The following is a 24,678-nucleotide window of genomic DNA, read 5'->3' as shown; positions in this document are numbered from 1 at the left end:
CAAATGCAAAATCTACAGCAGGAATACAAAAGCAAAAACACAAATGCAAAAGCTAGAACACAAAAGCAAAGTCTGCTGCAAGAATGCATAAGCATTAACACTGTTGCAAGAGCAAAAAAAACAAATGCAAGAGCAAAAAACATGAATGCAAAAGCCACAACACCAATCAAAGAGCTACAACAGGAATGCAAGAGCAAAAATCACAAATGCAAAAGCCACCACACAAATGCAAGAGCTGCATCATGAATGCAAAAGCAACAACAAGAATGCAAAAGCTTCAACACAACGGAAGTACAGCCACAATGGAGGGGTTAATTTTTCCGACTGACATAAATAGCTTTAATGCTAATGCTATTGATTCATAAAGCTAAATTTAAGATTACATATTGTTGAAGGATATTACAAGGTATCACCCCTACAAAGCTTTATTTATCATAAATAAAGTTAAAAAAGATAATTATTTACTTACTTTAGCGACTTTTGCAACACGCTTCTGTTGTGGTGGCTTTTGAATTGGTGAAGAAGAAATAAACTGATTGATCATCAGGAGGTCAATGAGGGCTGCTGAAACCTCAGGGCTTCTTCTACAGTCGCCGTGGGTGCAGTCAGGAATTCCCCGTCATGGAAACCCTGTTAAAAACTAGTCAGCAAGTATGGACAGTAGTCCAAACAGGAAGCTAAAAGTGATGGATAAAAGGCTGAAATGTCAGGCAGGAACTTATAAATAAATGATTGTTTGTGTTCCACTCTGGAAAGTTGGGAGCTATACCTCATAAATGCGCTGTAGTGGTGTAAACATGAACATCGAGTTCATGGTGAGGTGAGCCACTGAGATTAATTTTGCACCACCAGCGCAGCCAGAGGGATTTAAAAGGCAGTGACATTTTGCCACCAGCAATTAATTTCTAAGCATCTCTGAGGAAACATGCAGGCACCTATAACACACACACACACAGAAACACACACACACCTATAGAGACACAACCTTGTACACAAAGATAAACCTTCATTCGGTCTCCATGGAGCTCGATGTGGGCTGCGTTCGCTCGAGGGCGCCTTGGCAGTAATGACAGGTTGGATGGCCTTAACAAAAGTTGCCAAAACACCAGAAAAACAGGACTGATGAAAAGGAAGAGGAAGAGGGATCTGGTATAGATACAAAGACGGGAGAAAAAGGAAGAGAGATGATGATGATGACGATGAAGCACAGTGTGCTCGGCTCATTCTGATGAGCTCAGCTGAGCCAAACAGCCTCCACAGACTGCCAGCCTCTGAAAATAGCAGGCCATTTCAGTCTGTTTGCTCTATGGGCATATTCACAGAAAGTAATTAAGATAACAAGCTCTTTGCTTTCCAACTTGTGGAAGTTGCAGGAAAAGTACGAATCGGTTTCAAACTTAAACAAAAGAGAAAGTTCACACCTGTGATTTCAATACGGGAATTATCAGGTGGAAAAACAATGAGTTAACATTTTTTAATCAGAACGGGCGGCCATGCAGCACATACATTCCTTTCACGGATACAAGTGTTAGTACAGGTTCAATGGAGTGAAACTTTTTCCTTTATGTGGCAGAAATCTGTGGATGAAAGCTTCCATGTCCCAAACTTTCCATCTTCATCATCCGACAGATACTTCTTATCTCTGCCAGCCACTCTGATCTCGAAGCTGTTACAATTTTTACACATCTTTTTGTGCCTTTTAAAATGCCATTTTCCTTCCTCACTGTGTGAATGTGTGTGTTTTTGTGTTTAAATGGCCTGCAGGTGGCAGAGCAGCTGTTTGTGAAAGGAGGTCACATTAAAGATGCCATCGACATGTACACTGCAGCAGGACGCTGGGAGGAGGCTCATAAGGTCAGTGTGTGAGAAATGAACAGGATGTGCTTTTAAAAATTGTTTTGTTTTTGTTTCTTTGAATTTATTCAGATGATAGGAGCAGATAGTTAAATAAACAAAAGACAAGAAGAGAAAAACCTCAGTGACAAACAGCAGAATCTGCCAAACGTGACATTAAATGAGTATTACTGAAGAGGGGGAGTGTTGCTGAAAAAATTGTTCATAAGAAAAAAAAACCCTGCTTTTCTGTAGATTCTGACTTTAAAGCTCCTTCAAGGACTTTTCTATTTTCTGTGAGATTATCAGCGCCATTATAGGTTATTTGTAAATCAGATAATAGATAAGATCAGTAAAGAGCAGTAAAGTAAACATTGAAGTATTTCACACAAAGTACGAAAAGCTAATTAACATTAACAATAATACAGTGAGATAAGATGAAGTGGGATAAACTGCAGCAGATTACCAATAGGTTAGTGTAATGAACCAGAGCAAACTATAGAGGGATCATTTCTTTATCAACAACCTTGGGTGCAGAAGCACTGCGGAGCATAATGGTTTGTCAACTGATGTTGAGAAGTTAACCACCAAAAAACACATTTTTAAACTAAATATCATCACTTATACAGATGGTAAATGGCTCCCAGGTTTGTGAAATAGCAGTGAGTTGACAGAAGAGATCAGCAAGCGAGATATAAGGTTGCCAGGGTTGCCACCCGTCCCAAAAAATATGGAAATCGTCCTGTATTTCACACTGAAAAAAGGTTGCGTCCTGTTTTAAATCAACACGAGGCACAATTTGTCCCGTATTTTCAGTTTGCCTTGAACGCAGCATCACTCTGCCTGAATTTAACATTAATTGGGTGGGAGAAAGTCACAGGAAATCAGAAGTAAACATGTCTGTGGCTGCATTTGGTACTCCGCCCCATGTCTTAGGGCTGGGCGATTATGGTAAAAATAAGAATCCCCGATTATTTTAAGTGATATTGAAATCACAATTAATATACACAATAATTCATTTATTCAAAAACTTCAGTACTGATTTAAACACAACTTTAAAGAACCAGCAAGTGGCACATACAGTATTATTGATACACATAAGTCACACACACTCGTTGTGGCTGCACATGGAACACAGAAGAGCTATGAAGCACAGGAACTTGCACACATCTACACTGTGTGGCACATTAATTGTTTTTCTTCTATTATATTGTTTTTATGATTGTCAGATGGCAAAATTGAAATCAGGATTAAAATCCAATTAATTGTCCAGCCCTACCATGTCCCATAGAAAAGCAAAGGATGCAGAAACTCAGACGTGAGTGGAAAAGTTCAAATGAATGGCTTGACAGTGTGAGTGAAACGATTTCAAAGGACACACTAAAATCTGTCGCCGAGTGCTTTCTGTGGCACATGGTGGCCTGTCAGATGTCCGACATCATGCGGCTATAGCTCTATAGAGTTACTGCAACATCAGGACAAACAAATGTCAGACTCACAGTCCTTCATATCTGAAGCATCTCCAGATACAGGAATCTTATTCATAACTAATTAAATATGATTAATTAAGAAAATTAAATCCTACTAAATCAACAGAATGAGATGAATTATTCTTAAGCTGCTACAGTGTTTTACTGAATATATTTTCTCAGATTGGTTATTTCTAACCAATACATCAAAAATACAAACATTTCATTTGTACAACATGAAAAAAATATAATACAATTTTGATAGCCAGTATCATTCATGATGATAGAAAAAACAACATAAGGACAGACAGGACAGGGCCACAGATGTCGCTGGTGTTTCAGTGTAAAGTGTGACCCTGTTAACTGGTGACTCTCGGTTGTTAATCACTGATACTGTCCATAGACTGTATAAAAAATGGACGTAGTCTCCCCAACATCCCCCCGTCTGTTTCTGAAACGGAAAATGAAGCACAGCAGCTATAGCAGCCATATTGGTAGTGGCAGGGGCTTCGCATACAGCTATAAGGCGCCTGACGGTCACGTGACCCTGAGCTGTGCCTCTTATTGGGCAAGCTTGCGATCTTGATATCCTCTGTACAGTGGGTGCTGTTAGTGAAATTAGTGACTCAGACAGGAGACGTTTTTTTGAACCAGGCTGTAAACAGGTTAATTTCTGTTGTAAAAACGGCTTTTTTTGGCTTGGCTTGGACACTCCAGAAACAGCAGATTTTGGCACTTCAGCATTGTCTCATATTCTCAGACCGAAGGTTGCTGCTTGATACTGTCGGCTGAGAGTCACCAGTTAGCATGGTCTCTATTTACTCGAACAGAGGCAACAGAAGTTGCCTCTGTTGTATAGTATCATTTCTAAATACTGACCACAGAACAAACGTACATTTTTATGCTGCTAACAGGTTGAATTCAGTGTTTAAAAAATGCTAACTTGTCTGAATGAATGAAACTAAACGCTGCATCTGCGCTCAATACGTGTGCGCATCTTTATGATGCCGTATGATAATCCCCTCTATACAGATATAAACATATTAACAATTTTTCAAGGTGTAATAGATCGGAGCAAACTGTTTAGATTAATGTATTAACATATTAACAGTATCATGACAAAGAATTATGAATGAATAAGAGATATATATCTAAAACAAATGAAAAGAAGAATAAATATGAGTTTTTTTGTTTTTTTTTTGTCTGGTTTGATTTACGGCCTAAAGTCCCAAAATGTAACAAAAAATGTAATAAAACCTGAATTGTAATAACTTTTTGCCCCAAGGATGTGTGACATCAAGTATTTCTCTTGTCTTTTGTTCCTCTTCTGCTGTCAAAGTAAAATAAATAGCATTTGAATTTTGACTTTTCAAACTCAGAAATTCTTGAAATTCTGATTTAGGAAAAAAAATGATAATTATGGACTCCACCTTAAAAAAATGCTCCCTGGCCTCAATCCTCTTTCATATTATAAATAGAAATAATGAAAAAACGGTTGAAGTATTTAGAAACTACAATAGAAAACAAAAAAAGAGAAAATAAGGACACTATGACCCTTCCTTTGAATCAAATCGTCTGTTTTGTTTCTGCAGTTGGCCGTTGAGTGCATGACGGAGGAGGAAGTCATGGCACTGTACGTCAGCCGAGCTCAGGAGCTGGAGAGAGACGGCAAATTTAAGGAGGCTGAGCGGTAAATAAAGATCACTTCATTTACAGCAGTTTTTCACGTCACATGCTGCTTGATGCATGGAAAACAGAGAGACGCAAACTAACGTGACCATGTGTGAAGTCGTCTGACAATTAGAGGCAGAAAAACAGTGTTTAAGTGTTGACAGGTGGTAATTTCAGACGCTGTTTGGACTCGACTGTCTTTTCATTTCTTTCCATTATGTCTGGACCGCTGCTCACAGAAAAACATCACTTCTACTTTTTGACACTTAAAAAACATAAATAAACACTTTGACTTTACTAACCCTCGCCTGTGTGTGTGTGTGTGCAGGCTGTTTGCCACAGTGAAGCAGCCTGACCTCGCCATCACCATGTACAAGAAGAACAGGATGTTTGATGATGTCATTCGCCTGGTGGCCAAATATCACCCTGACCTCCTGTTGGAGACTCACCTTCACCTGGCTAAGGTAAACGAAGCTTTGATACGACTGCAGGAGGAAGAGGCTGATGATGGAGTCGTCTCTGGTCTGAAGAGCGAAAACTGAGTTGCTAACATAAAAACAACCTCCCACAAATGTGGGCGTCGATTGTAAAGTTAAACTCTACAAATAACACCATTTCTTCCAAATATAATTATACATGAGAAATAAATAATTAGATTCCATTTTTTTCCCTTACCTCAAATTTTTTGAGGACCCCCCCCCGTGCTCCCTGCGGCCGCCCTAAATATTTAGTTTTTATTCTGAATTTTATATCCAAAAATCCTAAATATTTAGCTAAGGTTTCTAAATCTTTTGCAAAGATTTCCAAATATTTGCTAAAATTTCTAAATATTTTGTCAAGATTTCTAAATCTTAACCACAGACTGTAAAAAAATATGGACTTCATCTTGCTCAGCTCGAAGAAAGGTCGCCACAAAAACTGCTCCCCCTGGTGGCTGGCTGCAGTAAAGGTCAAAAAATCTGACTCGCCAGTCATTCCAGATGGACTGCGGTCAAATTTTAAAAATTTAATATACCTCGTAGAAATGTTTCTCACATCTGATTGTTGTGGTGATTTGAAGATATTTTTTGGCTGTCTTGTTTTCAAGTCCATTTTTTTCTGAAAAGTTTAATTTTCGTTAGTTATAAGAGGTTAAAAACCAGATTTTAAGTTATGTTTAACAATGATTGACAGCTGCCGTTCTTGTGTATTTTTTTCGAGGACTGTAAAATATGTCGGGAGGTAGAGTCAAGAAGAGATTAGACTCTCGGAAGAAGTAAATAATTATTATTTTTGTCACCCAGCTCCACTCAGATTCTCCCAGAATCCCTCACAGTCTCTACTGCACAGACTCTGGCTGCACAATGGCTGCCAGTGGCTGCGCCTGTGGCCACGCTGTCCACTCTAAATACAATCTACGGTCTTAACCAAAGATTTCTACAAAGTCAGTCAAGATTTTCAATCTTTAGCAAAGTTTTTTTAAAACTTAAGCAAAGATTGCTAAATATTTGATAAAATTCCTAAATATCTGGTCAGTATTTCCAAATCTTTAGCAAAGATTTCTAAATATTTTGCTAAGATTTTTAAATTCTTGTCAAAGATTTACAAACCTTAAGCAAATAATTCTAAATCTGGAGCTAAGATTTCTAAATATTTAGCTTTGATTTCTAAATATGAAGTCAAGATTTTTTAAACTTGAGGTATGATTTCTAAATATTGGTACTTTATTTTCTAACAGGTGAATTAGCCGACTGTGTTTGACTTTCTGAAAGTCCCGCTTGGCTGGATCAAACTTTTATTTTGGTGATTCTGGCAGCCCCGAGTGTGAATGCATATTAGCTCAATATTTAGAAATCTTGACTTCATGTTTAGAAATCTTAACAAATATTTAGAAATCCAAGATAAATATTTAGAATGGAAACTAAATGTTTAGATACAAAGCTAAATATTTAGAATCAGGACATTTATGTTCATTTATATCAAACATTCAACATTTATATATTATATCTGACAGATTTATTTCACAAATATTTCCCTAAATCTGCCCTGAAAGTGATGTTTAGAGCTAAATATGGAGAAATGTTATTTGTAGTTTGTACACCTTTCCAATCGGCGCCCTGTATAAATTAAGCTATAATACAACTGCTGTAGGAGGAGGCTGATAATAGAGTCATCACTGGTCTGAAGAGTGAAAATTGAGTTACTAACATGAACACAACCTCCCACAAATGTATAAAGTTACACTTTTAATACCACAGAGTCCAGATACTGACTTAAAGAGTCTTTGAGCTCCAGAATAGATTCAGAGACTTCCCCTTAGACTCTCATCCCTAAGTGTTTTTACTCGCTTTTGTCAGCAGCTTTTACTTTTTCGCTGTGTTGCAAACTGAGAAAACCCACCGCTGAAGGGACGTGAATTCCACTTATCAGCAGCTCTATTTGGGACGAACATTCCTCCACTTGAATCAGCTTTTTCTCTGTAGATTATCAATTCTGGACCGTGCGCTTGTGTTTCACCTGACTTCACCTGATTACGTGTGGTGTAACTGCAGGAGCTGGAGGCTGAGTCCAGGTTCTCGGAGGCGGAGTACCACTTCATGGAGGCTGGAGAGTGGAAAGCTGCGGTTCAGATGTACAGAGTCAACGACATGTGGGAGGAAGCATACAGGGTAAATACAGTCACATTAATCTCAGGCTTTGCTCTCCGAACATCTGATAGAAATAAAAACATGAAATAAAAAGAATCAAAGTGTTTTAGAGAAAGAACATGCAGCTTTATACCAGCTATTAAAATTCTGTCTGTGCTGAGGGAGCCACACTGCTGCTCGACTCCTATAGATGGATGAAAAATGTATACATATATACAGTCAGTATGTGTGTGTGCGTGTGTGTGTGTGTGTCAGGTTGCAAAGAGCCACGGGGGAGATGGAGCCCAGCAGAAAGTGGCCTACCTTTGGGCTCGTTCTCTGGGAGGAGAAGCAGCCGTGAAGCTCCTCAACAAGTTTGGTCTCCTGGAGTACGCCATCGAGACGGCGTCCAATAACTTGTGAGCTTTCCAACAACACGGCAGATCAGTTTAACACTTTACATCCCGAGGATTTAAAAGCTTAACTTTGCATCACTGTAGACATTTTGCACCTCATCTGTGAAGTTTTGCTTAAATGGTTTGCATAAAAGAGATTCTAAGGTTTCTAAATGTTTGCCAAGATTTTAAAATCTTAAGCAAAGTTTTTTAAATCTTAGGCAAAGATTTCTAAATATTAAATAAAAATTTCTAAATCTCAAGCAAACATTTTTTAAAGCTTGTTCAGATTTCTAAATGTTTAGACAAGATTATACATTTTTTAGCAAAGTTTTCTTAATATATACTACAATTTCCAGTTGTTGGCAAGATTTCAAAATTATTAGAAAAAATGTACTAAATATATGCCAAGTTTTCTAAATATTTAGTCAAAATGTCTAAATCTGTAGCAAAGATTTTAAAAACTTGCAAAGATTTTAAGATTTTTGCTAAAATTTCTCAATGTTTTTGGTCCCGATTTCTTGATCATAAGCAAAGATTTCTTGTTCTTTCCTTAAGATTTCTCAATATTTGCCAAATTTTTTAAATATTTAGTCAAGATTAAAAGATCTTAAGCAAAGTTTTATTAAGTTTAAGCAAAAATTTCTAAATATTTAGTAAAAAATAAAAATCTAATTTTTTTGAGAGATTTCCAAATATTTAACCAAAGTTTCCTCAATCTTTAGCAAAGATTTCTAAATATTTGTTAAAAAAATCCAAGTCCTTAGCAAACATATTTTTAAAAAATGCTAATTTTTTTAATATTTAGTCTAAATTTCGAAATCTTTACCAAACATTTCTAAATATTTCAAATTTCTCAATTATTTGTCAAGATTTCTAAACCTAAAGCAAATATTTTTAAATATTTGCTAAAATTTCCAAATATGTAGTCAAGATTTTTAAATCTTTAGCAAAGTTTTAAAAATCTGTAGCAAAGATTCTTAGTCATCTTTACTTTAACCTTGTAAAGCCTGATCTATCAAAAAATAACCAGAAAAGTCAGTTCTTTAGGAAATGGGATGTTTATTAACTTTCTTAATAAAAACCACAAGAAACATTGCTATATGGTTAACTTTAACTGGGCAGTTCTGGAAAGTTTTCTTGGTAAACTGTTAAGTAAATATGCCTTTTTCTTTTAGTTACGGATGTTTTTTTCCAATTTTGTGAGGGCATCAAGCATCAAAACTTTTCCTAGGAGCCTAATCTTTAAAAGATATGGTCTGGACACCAAATGTCCAGACCATGGACATTTGGTGTCCAATTTCAGCCACTGGTTACACCTGACGTGACTTCTTCTCTCTTCACTCCTCAGCTCGTTTGACTTTGCGTTTGATTTGGCTCGTCTCTCGTGCAAAGACAAGATTCCTGAGATCCACCTGAAGCACGCCATCTACCTGGAAGACGAGGTGAATACACCGCGGTCCAGCAGCATCGACAGATTTATCCAACTAACTCAACAAGCAAATTAACACCAGCAAACACAGAAGAGTTTTCCACAGAAACTTTGAAAATACACATGTTTGAGTCTGAATCTGAAGGATTTTCTGTCTGTTTTATTCTTCAGGGGAAGTTTCCTGAGGCTGAGGTCGAGTTTGTCAAAGCAGGAAAACCCAAAGAAGCCGTGCTCATGTGAGTAAAGATAAGAGATAATGTTTAAAGAGTGAGCTGTTACAGCAGCAATAACCCACTTATTATACAATAAACTGCTTTTTATGATTCTGCTTACCTCATTTATCAATAATCTGACACCAAGAACCAACTTTAGCATCATTTTATTGATGCTAAAAACAGTATCGTTTCATCATTTGACAACAGTCCACAACATTAACATTCTGAGCTGCCAACTGTTTGCTCTGCAGCTTTAAATTAGCTTGCCTAACAGCTTTTATCCAGGTTAACCCAGAAATTTCCACTAATGGTGAAGCAAAACGAGTAAACAAAATCACATGGTTCAGTGCCACAGCTGATTGAGTTTATCCTCCTCATAACTTTGTGTTTACCTCATGCATCCTTCTGTAAGTTTGTAGTTTTCTCTCTGTCACGTCTTACAGTTTTTTGTGTTTTGAACAGTGGCGTACACAGACTTTTTGAAGGGCAGGGGCTAAAAGAAGTAAGGGGCCCCTATAGGACGTTTTGCACTGCATGAAACTGAAACCTTATTAAGTTTTTTCTCTTATTTTAAGTAAAAATTGTCTTATTATACTTGATATCAGCCACATTCAACTTATCACTCCAGAAAAATGTGTTATTTTAAGTTATTTTAAGACAAAAAGTCTACCAACAAAACTAGAAAAAAACTGCCAGAAAATGTGCTTGAAACAAGAATAATGTCTTAATACAAGCAACTTTTCCCTTCTTCCATTGGCAGATTTTTTTTTTTTTTTTTTACTTGTTACAGCATTTCAGACCTCATTTTGTCTTTAAATAACTTGAAACAAGACATTTTCCTGGACTGGTCAGGTGAATCTGGTTCATATTAAGTCTCAAAAGACATTTTCTACTGAAAATTTGACAGAATCACTGGATAAGATTTCAGATTTTTGCTGTGTGGTTAAAAAATGCTCATATTTTTCAACAATCAAGCTGCCATCTGTGCACACCACTGGTTTTAATCTCTTGAATTCCTGAGCTGTTTTTTATTTCTTCTTTTTCCCGCCATCAACAAACAGCATGATAGTGTAATGACTCCTTTTTTCGGAAATTGATAGTATAAGATTTATTTTACCAAACACTGTGGTCAAAGCCTCATCCTTATCACGGTTTACTGTTTAGAAATAACAGACTGATGCTGTAGAGTTTGGACCAATCAGATTGAAGCATTTAAACTGTGAAAACACACGGCTTCAATTTCCTGTGAACAGTTTGATTTGAAGTTAGTTTTCCATTCCCTCCATCAGATTTGGACATTTCAATAAGAGATATGTGTTTCTTTATTCTGGTTATATTTGGACCTGTGTTTGTGCACCGCTCCAGGTACATCCACAACAAGGACTGGGCCAGCGCTCAGCGGGTGGCCGAGGGACACGATCCAGAGAGCGTGTCCGAGGTTCTGGTCGGCCAAGCCAAGTTCTGCTTTGAACAGAATGATTTCCAGAAGGCTGAGGCCTTCCTGCTCCGAGCCCAGAGACCAGAACTCGCTGTTAAATCTTACAAGGTGAGCTGAGGTCGCCAAAACGCTAAAAAATAGGCTCTGACTACCACAACTGCCTATTTTTGAATCATAAACATGAATTTGTTATGTTTGTTTCTTACAGGATGCAGATATGTGGAGTGATGCCATGCGGATCTGTAAGGAGTATCTCCCCAACAAGCTCTCTGCGCTACAAGAAGAGTATGAAAGAGAGAATTCAAAGAAAGGAGTCAGGTGTGCTGATTAAATTTATATTTTCAGTCTTAAAATAAAAGAAAATGAAACAGGAAGTATGTGAAATCACCCTGCTTTGATCAAACTGACCTGAAAAACGTGTTTAAACAAAGATCAGATGTTTTCCTCCAGGTGATGTTTGACCTGAAACAAATCAACAAACCCTCTCAAACACTCGACAGCCCCTCCTGTTCACCCTGCAGTGTGACCCATGCTCAGAGCCAGTTTGATGCGTTATTAAAACACAGCTCCAGCGTCATCCCAAATTGAAACTACCAATGAGGAATACCTCGTTAGCAGGCAACGCAGCATCGAGCACACGGCTCCTCGTCCTCCTCTCATCCGTTAATGACTTGTGGGAGAGAAAACATCAAAAGTTACCAATGGAGACAGACGAGGAAGACGAGGAAGAGGGGAAAAGATACTGAATTATTGCTGCTCAGGCGGCAGACTGAGAAAAGGCTTTTAATGTCTCATAAGTGAGGTCAGATTATAGTTTAGCATACCAGCTTTATTTATAAAACACAGCTGGAGACAAAGTGCTGTACAGGTAGATAAAATAAAAGATAAAAACACACTGGAAAAACCCAAATCTTATCAAGAGATTTTGTCATATTTTCAGTAAAAAATGTCTTCTTAGGCTTAATATGAGCAACAGTCAACTTATCAGTCCAGAAAAATATCTTTTTTTCAAGTTATTTAAAGACAAATATGAGGTCTGAATTGCCTGTAACATATTATTTATAACTTGTTTCAAACAATTCAGACCTCATTTTTGTCTTTAATAACTTGAAACAAGACTTTTTTCTGGACTGGTCAGGTGAATGTGGCTCATATCAATTATTACAAGACCATTTTTATGTAAAATGAGAATAAGATCGGCTAAGAAACTTAGTCTCGCTGAAGTTAAGAGCCAAAGAATAAAAATGGGTTTTAAGACATGTTTTAAAAGTGGGCAGTGAAGGGGCCTCTCTATCAATCATTCAATCAAACTTTATTTGTACAGCACTTTTCATACATGACTTTGTAATACAAAATGCTTAAAATTAAATAAATTAAATTAAATTAGATAACAAGAACTGGAATTAAAAGCAGAAAATTGTATTATTGAAAAAAAAAAAGGAAAAAAATGAAAACATAAGACCCCGCAATCCCCCCTCCCCAAACCATATTCAATATACACACACACAAAGACATAAAAAGGAAATTCTGACAGAATAACAGAGTTAGAATAATGTGCAAGGGAAGATTTTTCCATGATCTGAGAGCAGCGTTAGAGAAAGCCCTGTCCCCTCTGAGCTTCATCCTGGACCTCAGTACCTGCAGCTGGTTCGCTGACCTGACGGACTGACGGACTGAGATGGTGAGGAGTGGTGACGGATCTCATAGTGGTGAGGCAGGGCAAGACCATTTAAACATTTAAAAACAAACATAAGAGTTTTAAAATCAACTCACAGGAAGCCACAAATGAACCCAACACCCTTTCACCTCCCGACTAAGCTTATGCATCCTCAATGCACTGCATGCTTTTATGTTTAAAAGTGTTTTTGTCTTATTTTAAGTAGAAAGTGTCTTTTCAGACTCAATATGAGCCACATTCAACTGATAAGTCCAGAAAAATGTGTTGTTTCAAGTCATTTGAAGACAAAATGAGGTCTTCATGGACTGTAACAAGTTTTAAAAAATCTACTTATGGAAGAAGAAAAATTTGCTTAAAACTAGTGTAGTGTTCAGACCTCATTTTTGTCTTTAAATAACTTGAAACAAGACATTTTTCTAGACTGGTCAGTTGAATCTGGCTCATATTAAGAAAAGGCGTAGTTTGTATAGCCACATATATGGTATCAAATGTAGTAAAATAGGCTACTGTTAACATAAAACAGAGTGTACAATAATGGGCCTAATGATCTCTCACATTAGAAACAGTGGGGACAATAACAGGCGGTAACAACATAATAATGACAATAATAATATTTGGAAGTCAAGTATGGTGGCCGAGTGATGAATAGCAGTCAGTGATATGTAAGAAAAATTCAACGTTTAAATATACTTATGTCATGCACCCCCTAGTGGCAGCTCCTGCACCACACTTTGGGAATTCCTGTGTTACAGTGACCCACACGAAACAAAATAAAAGCATAAATAACTGTTTCAAAGTGCTGCCTGGACAGAAAAGATCTGACCTTAGACCTTAAAATCACTGTCCAACTTAAACCCCCCAGATTGGTAACAGCTGTTTTAAAATAAACCATCAGGAGTCCAAGATCAACAGATTCACAGGGGCCAGTTTGACCAAACAGCATAACCTCTGTTTTCATTGAAGTTTAAAAAGTAAAAGTTGAGTCTGCTTCACTGCACAGCTCCATCAGAAACCATCACAGCGATGTTAAAACCAACATGACCTTGTTTGTGTTTCGTCCTGTGTCTGTTCCTGACTCTTCCAGAGGCGTGGAGGCTTTTCTGGAACAGGCCAGGGAGTGGGAGCAGGCAGGTGAATACTCTCGAGCTGTGGAGTGTTACCTGAAGGTGAAGGACGACGCCAACATCAACCTGTCGGAGAAATACTGGATGAGGGTAAAAAAGTTAACTTAATTCATCAAGTTTTTACAGCAAAGTCATTTTTGTTGTGATTACATTTTGTAACCGTGAGTGAGGAGGGAACACATTGGATATTAGACCCTGCTGTACATTGAGATGTTGCACAGAGGATACAGGCTGTCTGTGTTTTAAATGGCACTGACAAAGCTGTTTATGCTCCATGGCAACGACCTGCTGTCTTGTCTGTCCTGATCCTAACGCATCAACACACCTCATTTATAAGCTTAAACTCTAAATGCACTGTGAAAATTATTGAGTACATGGGCCCACGCCATGTGGAGCACAAACAGGCTGTCTGTGCAGATGAGCACAGACAGCCTGTGTAACGTCTCAATGTACAACAGGGTCTTAAATCCACTGTGTTTCCTCTTCACTCATGGTTACAAAATGCCATCACAAAAAATATCAATTTATGTGGTCATAGATTTTTACACTGCACAAAACTGAAATCTTACCAAGTGTCTTTGTCCTATTTTAAGTAAAATTGTCTTATTATACTTTCAGAAAGCAACATTTACCTGACCAGTCAAGAAAAGTGTCTTATTTGAAGTTATTTAAAGACAAAAACGAGGTCTGAGTTGTTTGTAACAAGTAACAAAAATATACCAGTGGAAAAAGAGAAAATTTACTTGTATTAAGACATTATTCTTGTTAGAAGCAAATTTTCAAACAAATTTCTCTTATTCCATTGGCAGATTTTCTACTTGTTACAAGCAATTCAGACCACATTTTTGTCTTTAAATTACTTGAAACAAGATGTTTTTCTGGACTGGTCAGGTGACTGTTGCTCATATCAAGTATTAAGACAATTTTTACTTAAAATAAGACAAAGATACTTGATAAGATCTCAGTTTTTTGCAGTGTACCTGAAACATATTTTGTAGTTAGGATGATACCAACTTCTAATTATGTGTTATCCCAATAACTTCAGTAATTTTTTACATAAAATAATGTGTTAAAACAACAAATGTACAAATTAACTTTTTACAGTGTATAATCTCAAAGAAGCTGCTTTTACTGCAGTCTAACAAACACAGCACTCATGGCCAAGAGCCAATCCTGTTATATTTCTACGGCAAAGGCTACACTGCAAAAACCTGAAATAATATCAAGTGCTTTTGTCTTTTTTTCCAGTATAAAATGTCTTTTTAGACTTATTACGAGCTACATTTACCAAATCAGTCAGGAAAAAAACTTCTTTTATGTTATTTAAGACTAAAAATTAGTACTTAAAGGAAGATAAAATTCTAGTTTCAAGCAAATTTTCTAGCAATTTTTTGCTCCATTGACAGATTTTTTTTTAAATTGGTACAAGTAATTCAGACCTCATTTTTGTCTTAGACATTTTTCTGGACTGATGAGTTGAATGTGGCTCATATCGAGTGTAATAATACATTTTTTCCTTAAAATAAGACAAAAACACTTGATAAGATTTCGTTTTTTCCGGTGTTAACTCCAAAAAAGTAAAATCTTACTAAGTGATTTTGTCTTATTGTCAGTGAAAATGTCTTGTTAGACTTAATTTGAACTACGTTTACGTGATCAGTCTGAAAAAATATCTTATTTTAAGTTATTTAAAGACAAAGTTGAGGTCTTAATTACTAGAAATGAGTAAGAAAATCTGGCAGTAGGATAAGAGAAATGTGCTTGTCAAGACTCGAAAAAAATTTCTTACCCCACTGGCAATTTTTTTTTACTCAATACAAGCAATTCAGGCCTTATTTTTGTCTTTAAATTGCTGTAAATAAGACATTTTTCTGGACTGGTAAGGTGAAAGTGGCTCATATTGAGTTTAAAAAGACATTTTCTACTGAAGATGAGACAAAAACACTTGATAAGATTTCAGTTTTTTCAGTGTAAGCCCTAAATTTGTCTTAAGAGAACATAGAATTAGCTAAAAAAATGCCTCTGTTAAAAAACTGAACTAACCCTTTAATGCTCATCGTCCACTTATTGCTGTAGTCAGGAAGACGCAGGGATTTCTTCGTCGTATGAGTTGTAACTCGTGGTTGAAAAACAATGTGAAGGGTGTGTTCACATTCAGCATTGTTATAGATAAATGATGACGCAGACGCGTAGCAGCGGCTAACCTTTCCTCGAAGCCAGAGGTCACTGTGTCACCAGCATCAATACATCCCCTCCCGGGCTCTCACACCAGTTATTGTGTGTTATCGATCACAGCTCCGCGGAGATCAGATCATTTGGACTCTGAATAGCTGCTCTGATGCTGTTTCTAAAGGAAAGGTCGCGAGGTCTCACCGATCAATGTGGTTTTTTAAATACTCTGAGTTTGATTAAGCAGAGTGAGAGGGAGACAGACCACGACGAAGAATCAAACATCCCTGCTCCGGATCCTGTCCAGGAAAAGGTCAGAGGTGGAGATAATCAATACGAGGCCTCCCGTGGAGAGCCCGGGGCACATGGGAGATTCTATTATAATGATCTGATTCTTTTGCTTTGGTTTGCCTCTGTTTCAAAAATCACCAGAGGAGATCAAATCAGCTGACTCTGGTCTTTCCTGAGTCTCTAAACTGAATTTAAAGTCCAGTAAAATGTTTCTTTCCTCATCTTTGCTCTGACTCTGTGAAGTGCTCAAGCCTTTAAGGTCTATTATCAATGGGAAAAGAGACATGTTGAATCTAGATTATTAAATAATAACATGTAAATAACATATATTTCAGATCACCGCTTGTAAATGACCTGATAATTTGAAGAAATATGAACGTTTCTGTGTTGTTTTGTTTGTGTTTCCAGGCTGTAGAGTTGTCCATCAAGTTCCTCGGCACAGATCGAGCCATGGAGGTCGTCCATGTGGTCGGACCTCGACTCACGCAGCTCAGGAAGTTCAGCTCTGTGAGTGTGAACACACACACACCAAAACACAGAAACCTTTTTGTTTGTATTACTCAAATAAAAAGATACAATTCATTAAAATATGAGAGTGGAAGACTCAAAAGTAGCATCTCATCCTGCATGTGAAAGCTTTTATTAAAGAGGCTGTGAGGAGTTTCTAAGTGGTTTTTAAAAAAGTCTCTCAAGATATATATCTGATTATAATCCACACTTTAAACAAGAGTATTAATACTAGTTTAGGTTATTCATAAATGCTATCTCTCAATTTCCCAATCAGGTCAAACAGGACTGGACTGGGAAATGTCATGGTCTCTATGACAACACCACACCAGCTGACAAAATTTAGTAGAGAGAAGAGAGATCTGTGTTTTTCTCTGCTGAAAACAATTTCTGTGATTAATTTTGTAGTGATAGTGGACACAGGAGCCTAACTGTCAGACAGAAAAAGGACAGAAGAGCAGAAGAAAGATAAACAGGAGAGAGATAGAGCACGAGCTAAAGGCTAAATCTAAGGGGCAACACCTGGTTTAGAAAAATGAATCAGAAAATCAGAATACTTTGTTGATTCGCCGGGGGGGGGGATTCAGTTACATCCCTTCCAAGACATATAAGAAGACAAACTCAGACATAGGAAGACAGACGGGATTTGAGATAAACCTAGGAGCAGCCAGCTGCCCACCACCCCTTTGCAATAGATATGAAATAACAACATTGGGAGAAGAGAGGTCAATTCCAGACTGTTCCTCAGCAGGGGGTGTAGTTTGAGATCAAGAAAAAAACACCTCAGCATACAAACACATGATAACAACAGAAAAAAACTCGAAGACTTGCACAAATGTCACTGCTCGGCCACAGAGGGGGACCCATGCAGAAGTGCTAAAAGTCACTGTTCATTAAGAACCCGCTTGAGCCTGGCTGCACAAAGACCTGATGTCACGTTCACACCCAACCATAAAAACAGACTTTACAGCATTAAAAAACATATTTACAGCCTGGTTCAAAAAATGGCTTGGGTCTGAAATGCTGCTTCGGCTATTGACACACACTGTACGGTGGGTGTATAATTTTTTAACTCTGCAGTTTAGAAGATGTTAGGATTGTTTGATTGTCCAATCAGAGACACAGCTCAGCTCACATGACTGACAGGCGCCCTGTAGCTTTAAGAAAGGAAGCTGATAGCCAGCATCATATGCACCAAGGTAGAGATGAGCCAATACACTTTTTAACATTTCGATCCGATCTGATCTATTAAAATTCAAGTGTGCCGATACCCGACCTGATACAGTAGGCAACATAGTGAAACATAAAACAAACAAAACATTCTCAATTTCAAGCCATTTATCAAATAGCGTTGCAACAACCTGAGTGCAATATGTAAAGGCGTGGTATGTAGGGATGCACCGGTCTGACTTTTCTGGTACTGATACCGATACCGATGCATAGGCTTTGGGTATCAGTTCACACCGATACTGATCTGAGACAAGAGTTAAATAATAAGCTGTATGCTCTACTGTTGGATAAGACTGGTAATGTTTTGGGTAAAAGGCAAAAAATGAGTAGATGGAAAAACTGACGTAAATATTCATTTAAACTATATAATATTTAATATTTACACCCTGTAGACTGGTAATGCAGCGAAAAAAGTACATCAAGGTAACATTTTTTATCAAGTAGGTAAGAGTGCCAATGAAAAAAGGCATGGAGCTGTTTGCCTGGATCGACACTATGGATCGGCCCCTTTCCCACCGATACCGATCCAGCTTTGAGGGGCACCGATACCTGATACCAGGATCAGTATTGGTGCATCCCTACTCCAAGGTGGCTGCGTGGATTCATTTTGCAATATGGACACTACGTCCATGTTTTATAAAGTCCATGACAGGTTAAGCTTTTATGTGATCATTTTAATCCATGAGGATTAGTTAATCTTGCATGTTAGGGTAGCCTGCTTCTTAACTGCAGCATGGTCTGATAAAATTTGCTTGTCTTGTTTCAAACCACAGCGCAATACATTTCCCCTTTGCACTGCATCCAGTAAAAAGTTGTCATGAACAAAGAAAAGTAGTGTTAAAAAGAAGATGGGATCCACAATCTTTTGTTTTTGTCTCTTGATGTGTTCCAGGCCGCTGAGATCTACCTGAACGTGGACCTCATAAAGGACGCCATCGATGCTTTTATAGCTGGTGAGGAGTGGAACAAAGCCAAGAGAGTCGCCAAGGAGCTGGAGCCAAGGTGTGAATGTACACACACACACACATACATGCATACACACGTGATCGTCCAAATCAGAAAAATGCATAAACGTCTCTGATTCCTCTGAAATCTGTCAGATACGAGGACTATGTGGACCAGAAATACAAAGAACACCTGAAGGGCCAAGGCAAAGTGGATTCTGTGAGTTTAACCCTGAACAACACTGAATCTGACATTTTCATCTGAGGGTACTGTCAGGAAATGAAGGTTGTTTTTAATGATACTGTGTGTGTGTGTGTGTGTGTGTTGTCAGCTGGTGGATGTGGACGTCGTAGCAGCTCTGGACATGTATGCAGAGAGGGGACAGTGGGAGAAATGTCTCGAGACAGCTTCCAAACAGGTACTGAACACACTTCTAGTCGATTAAAGCTCCTGTGAGGAACTCTCAGTTTGTGTTGAGTTTGGCGCCCCCTGTGGACAAAGCATCAAGTTACTCCTCCTATGAACTTAAAGGATGTAAACTTTAAGGTTTAAACTTACAAACAGTGAAACCCCATCAGTTAGCATCACCCTGCTTGTTTTGTTTTTCAGAACTTTAAGATCCTCCATAAATACGTCGCTCTGTACGCAACACAGCTCATCAAAGATGGAGATCCTGTGAAGGCTCTGCAGCTTTATATCCAGCATGGAGCTCCACCAAACCCTCAGGTTACTCTCGTGAATCATTTTTAACACCACTGATTTTTTTTTTCTTTTGTTTTTTGAGATATCTGCCTATGTTTATACTGCACTTTGTCAGCCATGTTGGATTCCATGTCTAAACATGTACCATGTTAACAGAAGGTGATACAACTTAATTTCACTTTCTATGCTCTCAGAACTTTAACATCTATAAGCGTCTATTCCTGGACATCATTAATCTCCCCAACACCGACACACCAGAGTCTTACCACATGTGGGCTGACCTCCGCAACTTCCTGCAGCAGCTGGTAAATCACCACACGTCAGACAAAAACTTACAAATGCAAGTCTAGTTTAAAATAAAAACAGGAGGTGAGATTATTCCTTTGAATTTAGTATCATTTTTAATGTTTGTTTTCAGAGTGAAAACCTGTCCAGGTCAGGAGAGGCCAACTCTCGAGCTCATGAAGATTTTGAACAGTTGCTTCTGATCGCTCATTACTGCGCCACGCGAGCTGCTGCCAAAGGAGTCGAGCAGCTGGTACGGAAAACACTCAAACGCTCACCTACAGATGAAGAGGACGTTTTATTTAATGTGATGTTTTCCTCTTCTTCTTCTGTTTTTCAGGCCGGCACAGCAGCGAAGCTGTCGGTGTCTTTGTTGCGTCACACTGAGCTAATTCCAGCAGATAAAGCTTTCTACGAAGCTGGACTGGCCTGCAGGGTTGGTACCTTCCTTACCTTTTCCTCTGTTTCTCTTTTTCTATTATATTTATTATTTCATTTTTCTGTTCATATCACAATTTTTCATTTTATTTTATTTTATTTTATTTTATTTTATTTCAATTTATTTTATTTTATTTGTTTAATTGAATTTTATTTTATTTTATTTTATTTTATTTTACTTCATTTTATTTTATTTTATTATGTTTTATTTTATTTAGTTTTACTTCATTTTATTTTATTTCATTTTATTTTGTTTTACTTTATTTTATTTTATTTTATTTTATTTTATTTTATTAATTTTATTATTTTCCTATATATATTTTTTTGTGTTTATTTTTTATCTCAACTTTTTCTACATTCTATTTTGCATTTTCATTATTTTCTTGTTAATCGTTAGCTCCAACACACCAAGACAAATTCCTTGTATGTGCAAATGTAGGGGGCAATAAAACTTGATTCTGATTCTGGTTTGAAAATCTGCAGTGATTATAGATGGACATCCACAGTTTATTATTTTACATTCATATTCATAAAACGAGGAAGCACAACATCTCCCCTCTTTAAATTTGAGTGTTTTAGTGGCCTAAATGGGTTTATCTTACTCGAAGAAAGATTGTATAAAGTTTAAAGTTTAATTTTTAAAGTTTAAATAACTCATTAAACCAGCTTCATTAATGCAGGTAAGGTTAGACGACTGTCCATGATTATTGTATGAACCTTAGCATCAGGTATAACAATAGTGTTGTGTGTGTTTTTAACCTGTCAGGAGGTCGGCTGGGGGAACATGGCCTTCATCTTCCTCAATCACTTCCTGGATCTGTGTGATGTGAGTAAACAGTGAAATGTCCCTTTAAAATCCAGCACTTAGGGCTTCAGGATGTTTAATCAGGAACTAAAGAAAACTGAAGACACAGTGATGAGCTGCATCTGTCATGATGTCACTGTTTCCTGATTGGTTGGTGGGCTCTGTCTCAAGGCGATCGACGAGGGATCCCTGGCTGCTCTGGATCACTCTGACTTCATGGACACTGACATCCCCTTTGAGGTCCCCATTCCCTCCAAACTCTGCGTCACTGTAAGACTCCATCCCTCCAAACTCTTAAACACTCTTCTTTAAAGGTGGATCCACTACTAGATCAGCTTTACTGATGTATGTGTGTGTGTGTGTGTGGGTGTGGGTGTGGGTGTGGGTGTGTGTGTAACAGGACTCCCAGCGGGAGCAGATCCGGGACTGGGTGCTGATGGTGTCCATGGACAACCGGCTGGAGCAGGTTCTTCCTCAGGACGAGAGAAACTCGTACGAAGCCTCGCTGGTGGCGTCAAACACCGGCCTGCGCTCGCTGCCCTGCGTGCTCACCGGTAACAACAAAACACACACACACCGTAGTCTTACCTGACATCCAAACAAACATCGACAGGGGTTAAATCCGTCTTTCATTTTAGTGCAACAGTTAAAATAATCAATTATATAGAGACATTTTAAAATCACATTTACTTCAAGAAAAATTTCTTTTGCCTACCTGTAGGGATGGGAGAAAAAAAATTGTATCGTAGAATCGGGATGTTTTGTTCAATGATTTTAAATTGTGTTATTCTTTTTGTTCAGTTTTTTAAATTACTTTTATTCAATATTTTTTTAAAAAACAAAAAAAAACAGAAACAGCAAAACAGTACAAAACAAAACAAACAATTGACAATTGATATGACATGATGAGATTAACATAGGTCCATAGTACGTAACATTTTTTTATAAAACTACATTGAATCAGTTTTGAATCATAAAACAGTCATGGAAAGAGCCCTTCTAATGCATTCAAATAGCAAATTATGATAAAGTTGCCAAAAAAAATTGTGCCAGTATTTGAATTTAATTATTTATTATTTATCTATTTAATTTTATTTATTATATTTTATTTAATATATTTTATTTTTTTATTTTTTTATTGCTTTCTGGATTAAGTCTAACACTCAGGCCCACACTACATTTACCACCTAACTTTTTTTTTTTTCAGTGTTGTTGTTTTTTTTTAACTCAGGTAATTATTGAATTTTTCATAACTTATACAACTTAAAAAAAAATTAAATCCCTTGTTTTAGACTGCCTTTTTAAGCTGGACTGGGAAAAATTTAAGATGTCAGATCCCCTGAATAAATCTTAAAAACTGACTCACATGTGATGTGCATTTTCTGGAAAAACATGTCTCCTGGTAGTCAGACATCATCACCACCATTCAACTTTTTCTCGTGGTCTGGTGTCAAAAGAGCAAACTAAAAATCATAAATCTAGAAGAATCAAAAATATAAATTCAATCTGCACCTCAGAAAATTGAAAAGCAACGAATTGGGGTGAAAAGCATATTGTCCCAGCCCCACTTAGCAGACATTTCAGTTTAATGTTGTGAGTTACATGTAGTAAACAAAATTTGTCAGTGGATCTTTAAATATGCAATCAACGTATTAGATACTGTAAAAGGATTTTTTTTTCTGCTATAAAACACATGACATCATAAACAAACCTGTGACCACGAGCTGTTCCTCCCTGCAGGTTACCCCGTGCTGAGGAATAAAGTTGAGTTCTCTCCTGTGGGGAAAGCAGCCAACAAGGACGACTGGAACAAATTCCTCATGGCTACAAAGGTGAGCAGTGACTGACAGGCAGGTATGATGCTGTGGAGACTGTTAATACAATCTGTTTCACCAGCTTCGGTTAGTTTAAAAGTATGAGTTATTAAATTATTTTGTATAAATAAATTGGTGGGTTATGTGATAAATCTGTTTGTTCATTGGTTGTTTTCTCTTCTTGCAGACGACTCACAGCCCAGAGTGTCAGGACGTCCTCAAGTTCATCAACCAGTGGTGTGGAGGCCTGGGAGCGTCTGGATTCTCCTTCCACTGATCAACACACACTTTCATTCCAGTAACATTTGTTCATTTGGAGGATGAGGGACTGAAATGCCTTTATTTCAGCTCTGTCTGTTTTAGAGTTGGAATCTGAGACCAATGTTAGAAATCTGAAAAAACTCAAATTATGTTTCTAATCCACTATTTATTTCGCTATCCTTGTCTGAACAGTTTTTGATTTTTGTGACATTTCATAAAAAAGTAAACCTTAAAAATCTACTTGCCTAGTTTTACAGTCACACTTTGGTTAAAAAACACCAGAATCAGCCTTATCAGTTTATTCTTACAGACGTGGAATATGAATGTAAACTCCTGCATATGACAACAAACCCATATATATTTGTTAAAATACTTTAAATGATATGTTAATGTAACCTGGAAATGGGACAGTTATTTAATCCTTCCTCTTTTTCCTCATCAGAGACTTTTTCTCAGGATTCTTGGCAAAAAAAAAAAAAAATCCAAAGGCTTGTGTCAGATTTGTTTCTGTCAGATGTTTTGGTACTCTAACAGATTTCTATGGAAGAGGACCAGGGCCACTAGATAAAAGAAATCCTTCTTTTTTTTGCCACTATTTTCTCTGTGGAAAAAGTCACAATTCTGAGATTACAGTCAGATCTGACTTTTTTCTCAGTATTCTGATTTTAATCTCAGATATTCAGAGTTTTTTTCTCAGTGTTCTGCGGTAAAAGTTAAAATTTCTGAGATAAAAGTCAGTTCATTTTCTCTCAGAATTTCAACTTTAGTCTCATTACTCTGACTTTAATCTCAGAAATTGTGAGTTTTCTTTCTTAGTGTTCTGAGCTTAAGTCAGAAGTCCAACTTTTTTTTTAAAGAATTCTGATTTTAGTCTCAGAATTTTTTACTTAAATCTCAAAACTCTTACTTTGATCTCAGAACTCTGGTTTAAATTTCAGAAATATTGACTTTTTTTCTCAGTACTCTGAGATAAAAGTTAGAATTTTTAGATAAAACTCACAATTCTTACTTTTTTTTCTCAATATTCTGACTTAAATCTCAGACTCCTAACTTTTTTTTTTTTTTTTTCAGAATTCTGAGATTGAGTTAATCACAGATTTCTGAGAGTAATCACAGACTTCTGAGAATAAAGTCAGAATTCTAACTTTTTTTTTTATCAGAATTCTGACTTTAATCTTAGAACACTGATTTATATCCTCGAAATTTTGACTTTCTTTCCCAGTATTCTGAGATAAAAGTTAGAATTTTTAAAGTTTGATACTCACAGTTCTTACTTTTTTCTCAGAATTCTGATTTTTTTCTTCTTCACAGAATTCAGAGATTGAGTTAATCACAGAATTCTGAGATTAATCACAGACTTCTAAGATTAA

At 37.1% G+C, this 24,678-nt stretch overlaps 1 protein-coding gene across 1 annotated transcript in view; it reads left to right on the top strand.

Moving 5' to 3' along the window:
• ift172 (intraflagellar transport 172) overlaps positions 1 to 23,882 on the top strand; it is a 58,840-nt gene extending 34,958 nt beyond the window's left edge. Inside the window, exons 26-48 of the mRNA XM_074685856.1 lie at positions 1,765 to 1,854; positions 4,895 to 4,992; positions 5,302 to 5,437; positions 7,505 to 7,621; positions 7,856 to 7,998; positions 9,326 to 9,419; positions 9,578 to 9,642; positions 10,987 to 11,167; positions 11,268 to 11,377; positions 13,822 to 13,951; positions 16,730 to 16,828; positions 18,951 to 19,060; positions 19,159 to 19,222; positions 19,335 to 19,421; positions 19,613 to 19,729; positions 19,900 to 20,010; positions 20,124 to 20,243; positions 20,331 to 20,426; positions 21,195 to 21,254; positions 21,405 to 21,503; positions 21,634 to 21,787; positions 22,974 to 23,065; positions 23,235 to 23,882. Of these exons, the coding sequence (XP_074541957.1) occupies positions 1,765 to 1,854; positions 4,895 to 4,992; positions 5,302 to 5,437; positions 7,505 to 7,621; positions 7,856 to 7,998; positions 9,326 to 9,419; positions 9,578 to 9,642; positions 10,987 to 11,167; positions 11,268 to 11,377; positions 13,822 to 13,951; positions 16,730 to 16,828; positions 18,951 to 19,060; positions 19,159 to 19,222; positions 19,335 to 19,421; positions 19,613 to 19,729; positions 19,900 to 20,010; positions 20,124 to 20,243; positions 20,331 to 20,426; positions 21,195 to 21,254; positions 21,405 to 21,503; positions 21,634 to 21,787; positions 22,974 to 23,065; positions 23,235 to 23,324 (2,463 nt within the window). The 3' untranslated portion in view covers positions 23,325 to 23,882. The remainder of the gene's footprint in view (positions 1 to 1,764; positions 1,855 to 4,894; positions 4,993 to 5,301; positions 5,438 to 7,504; positions 7,622 to 7,855; positions 7,999 to 9,325; positions 9,420 to 9,577; positions 9,643 to 10,986; positions 11,168 to 11,267; positions 11,378 to 13,821; positions 13,952 to 16,729; positions 16,829 to 18,950; positions 19,061 to 19,158; positions 19,223 to 19,334; positions 19,422 to 19,612; positions 19,730 to 19,899; positions 20,011 to 20,123; positions 20,244 to 20,330; positions 20,427 to 21,194; positions 21,255 to 21,404; positions 21,504 to 21,633; positions 21,788 to 22,973; positions 23,066 to 23,234) is intronic.
• The last annotated feature ends 796 nt before the right edge of the window (positions 23,883 to 24,678 follow it).

This window comes from Halichoeres trimaculatus, unplaced genomic scaffold (genome assembly GCF_033239565.1).
Source record: "Halichoeres trimaculatus isolate MK-OKI-2021-1 unplaced genomic scaffold, fHalTri1.1 fHalTri1_scaffold_13, whole genome shotgun sequence".
NCBI lineage: Eukaryota > Metazoa > Chordata > Actinopteri > Labriformes > Labridae > Halichoeres > Halichoeres trimaculatus.
The sequence above is the reverse complement of the archived record's forward strand: the minus strand, read 5'-3'. Positions and strand labels throughout refer to the sequence as shown.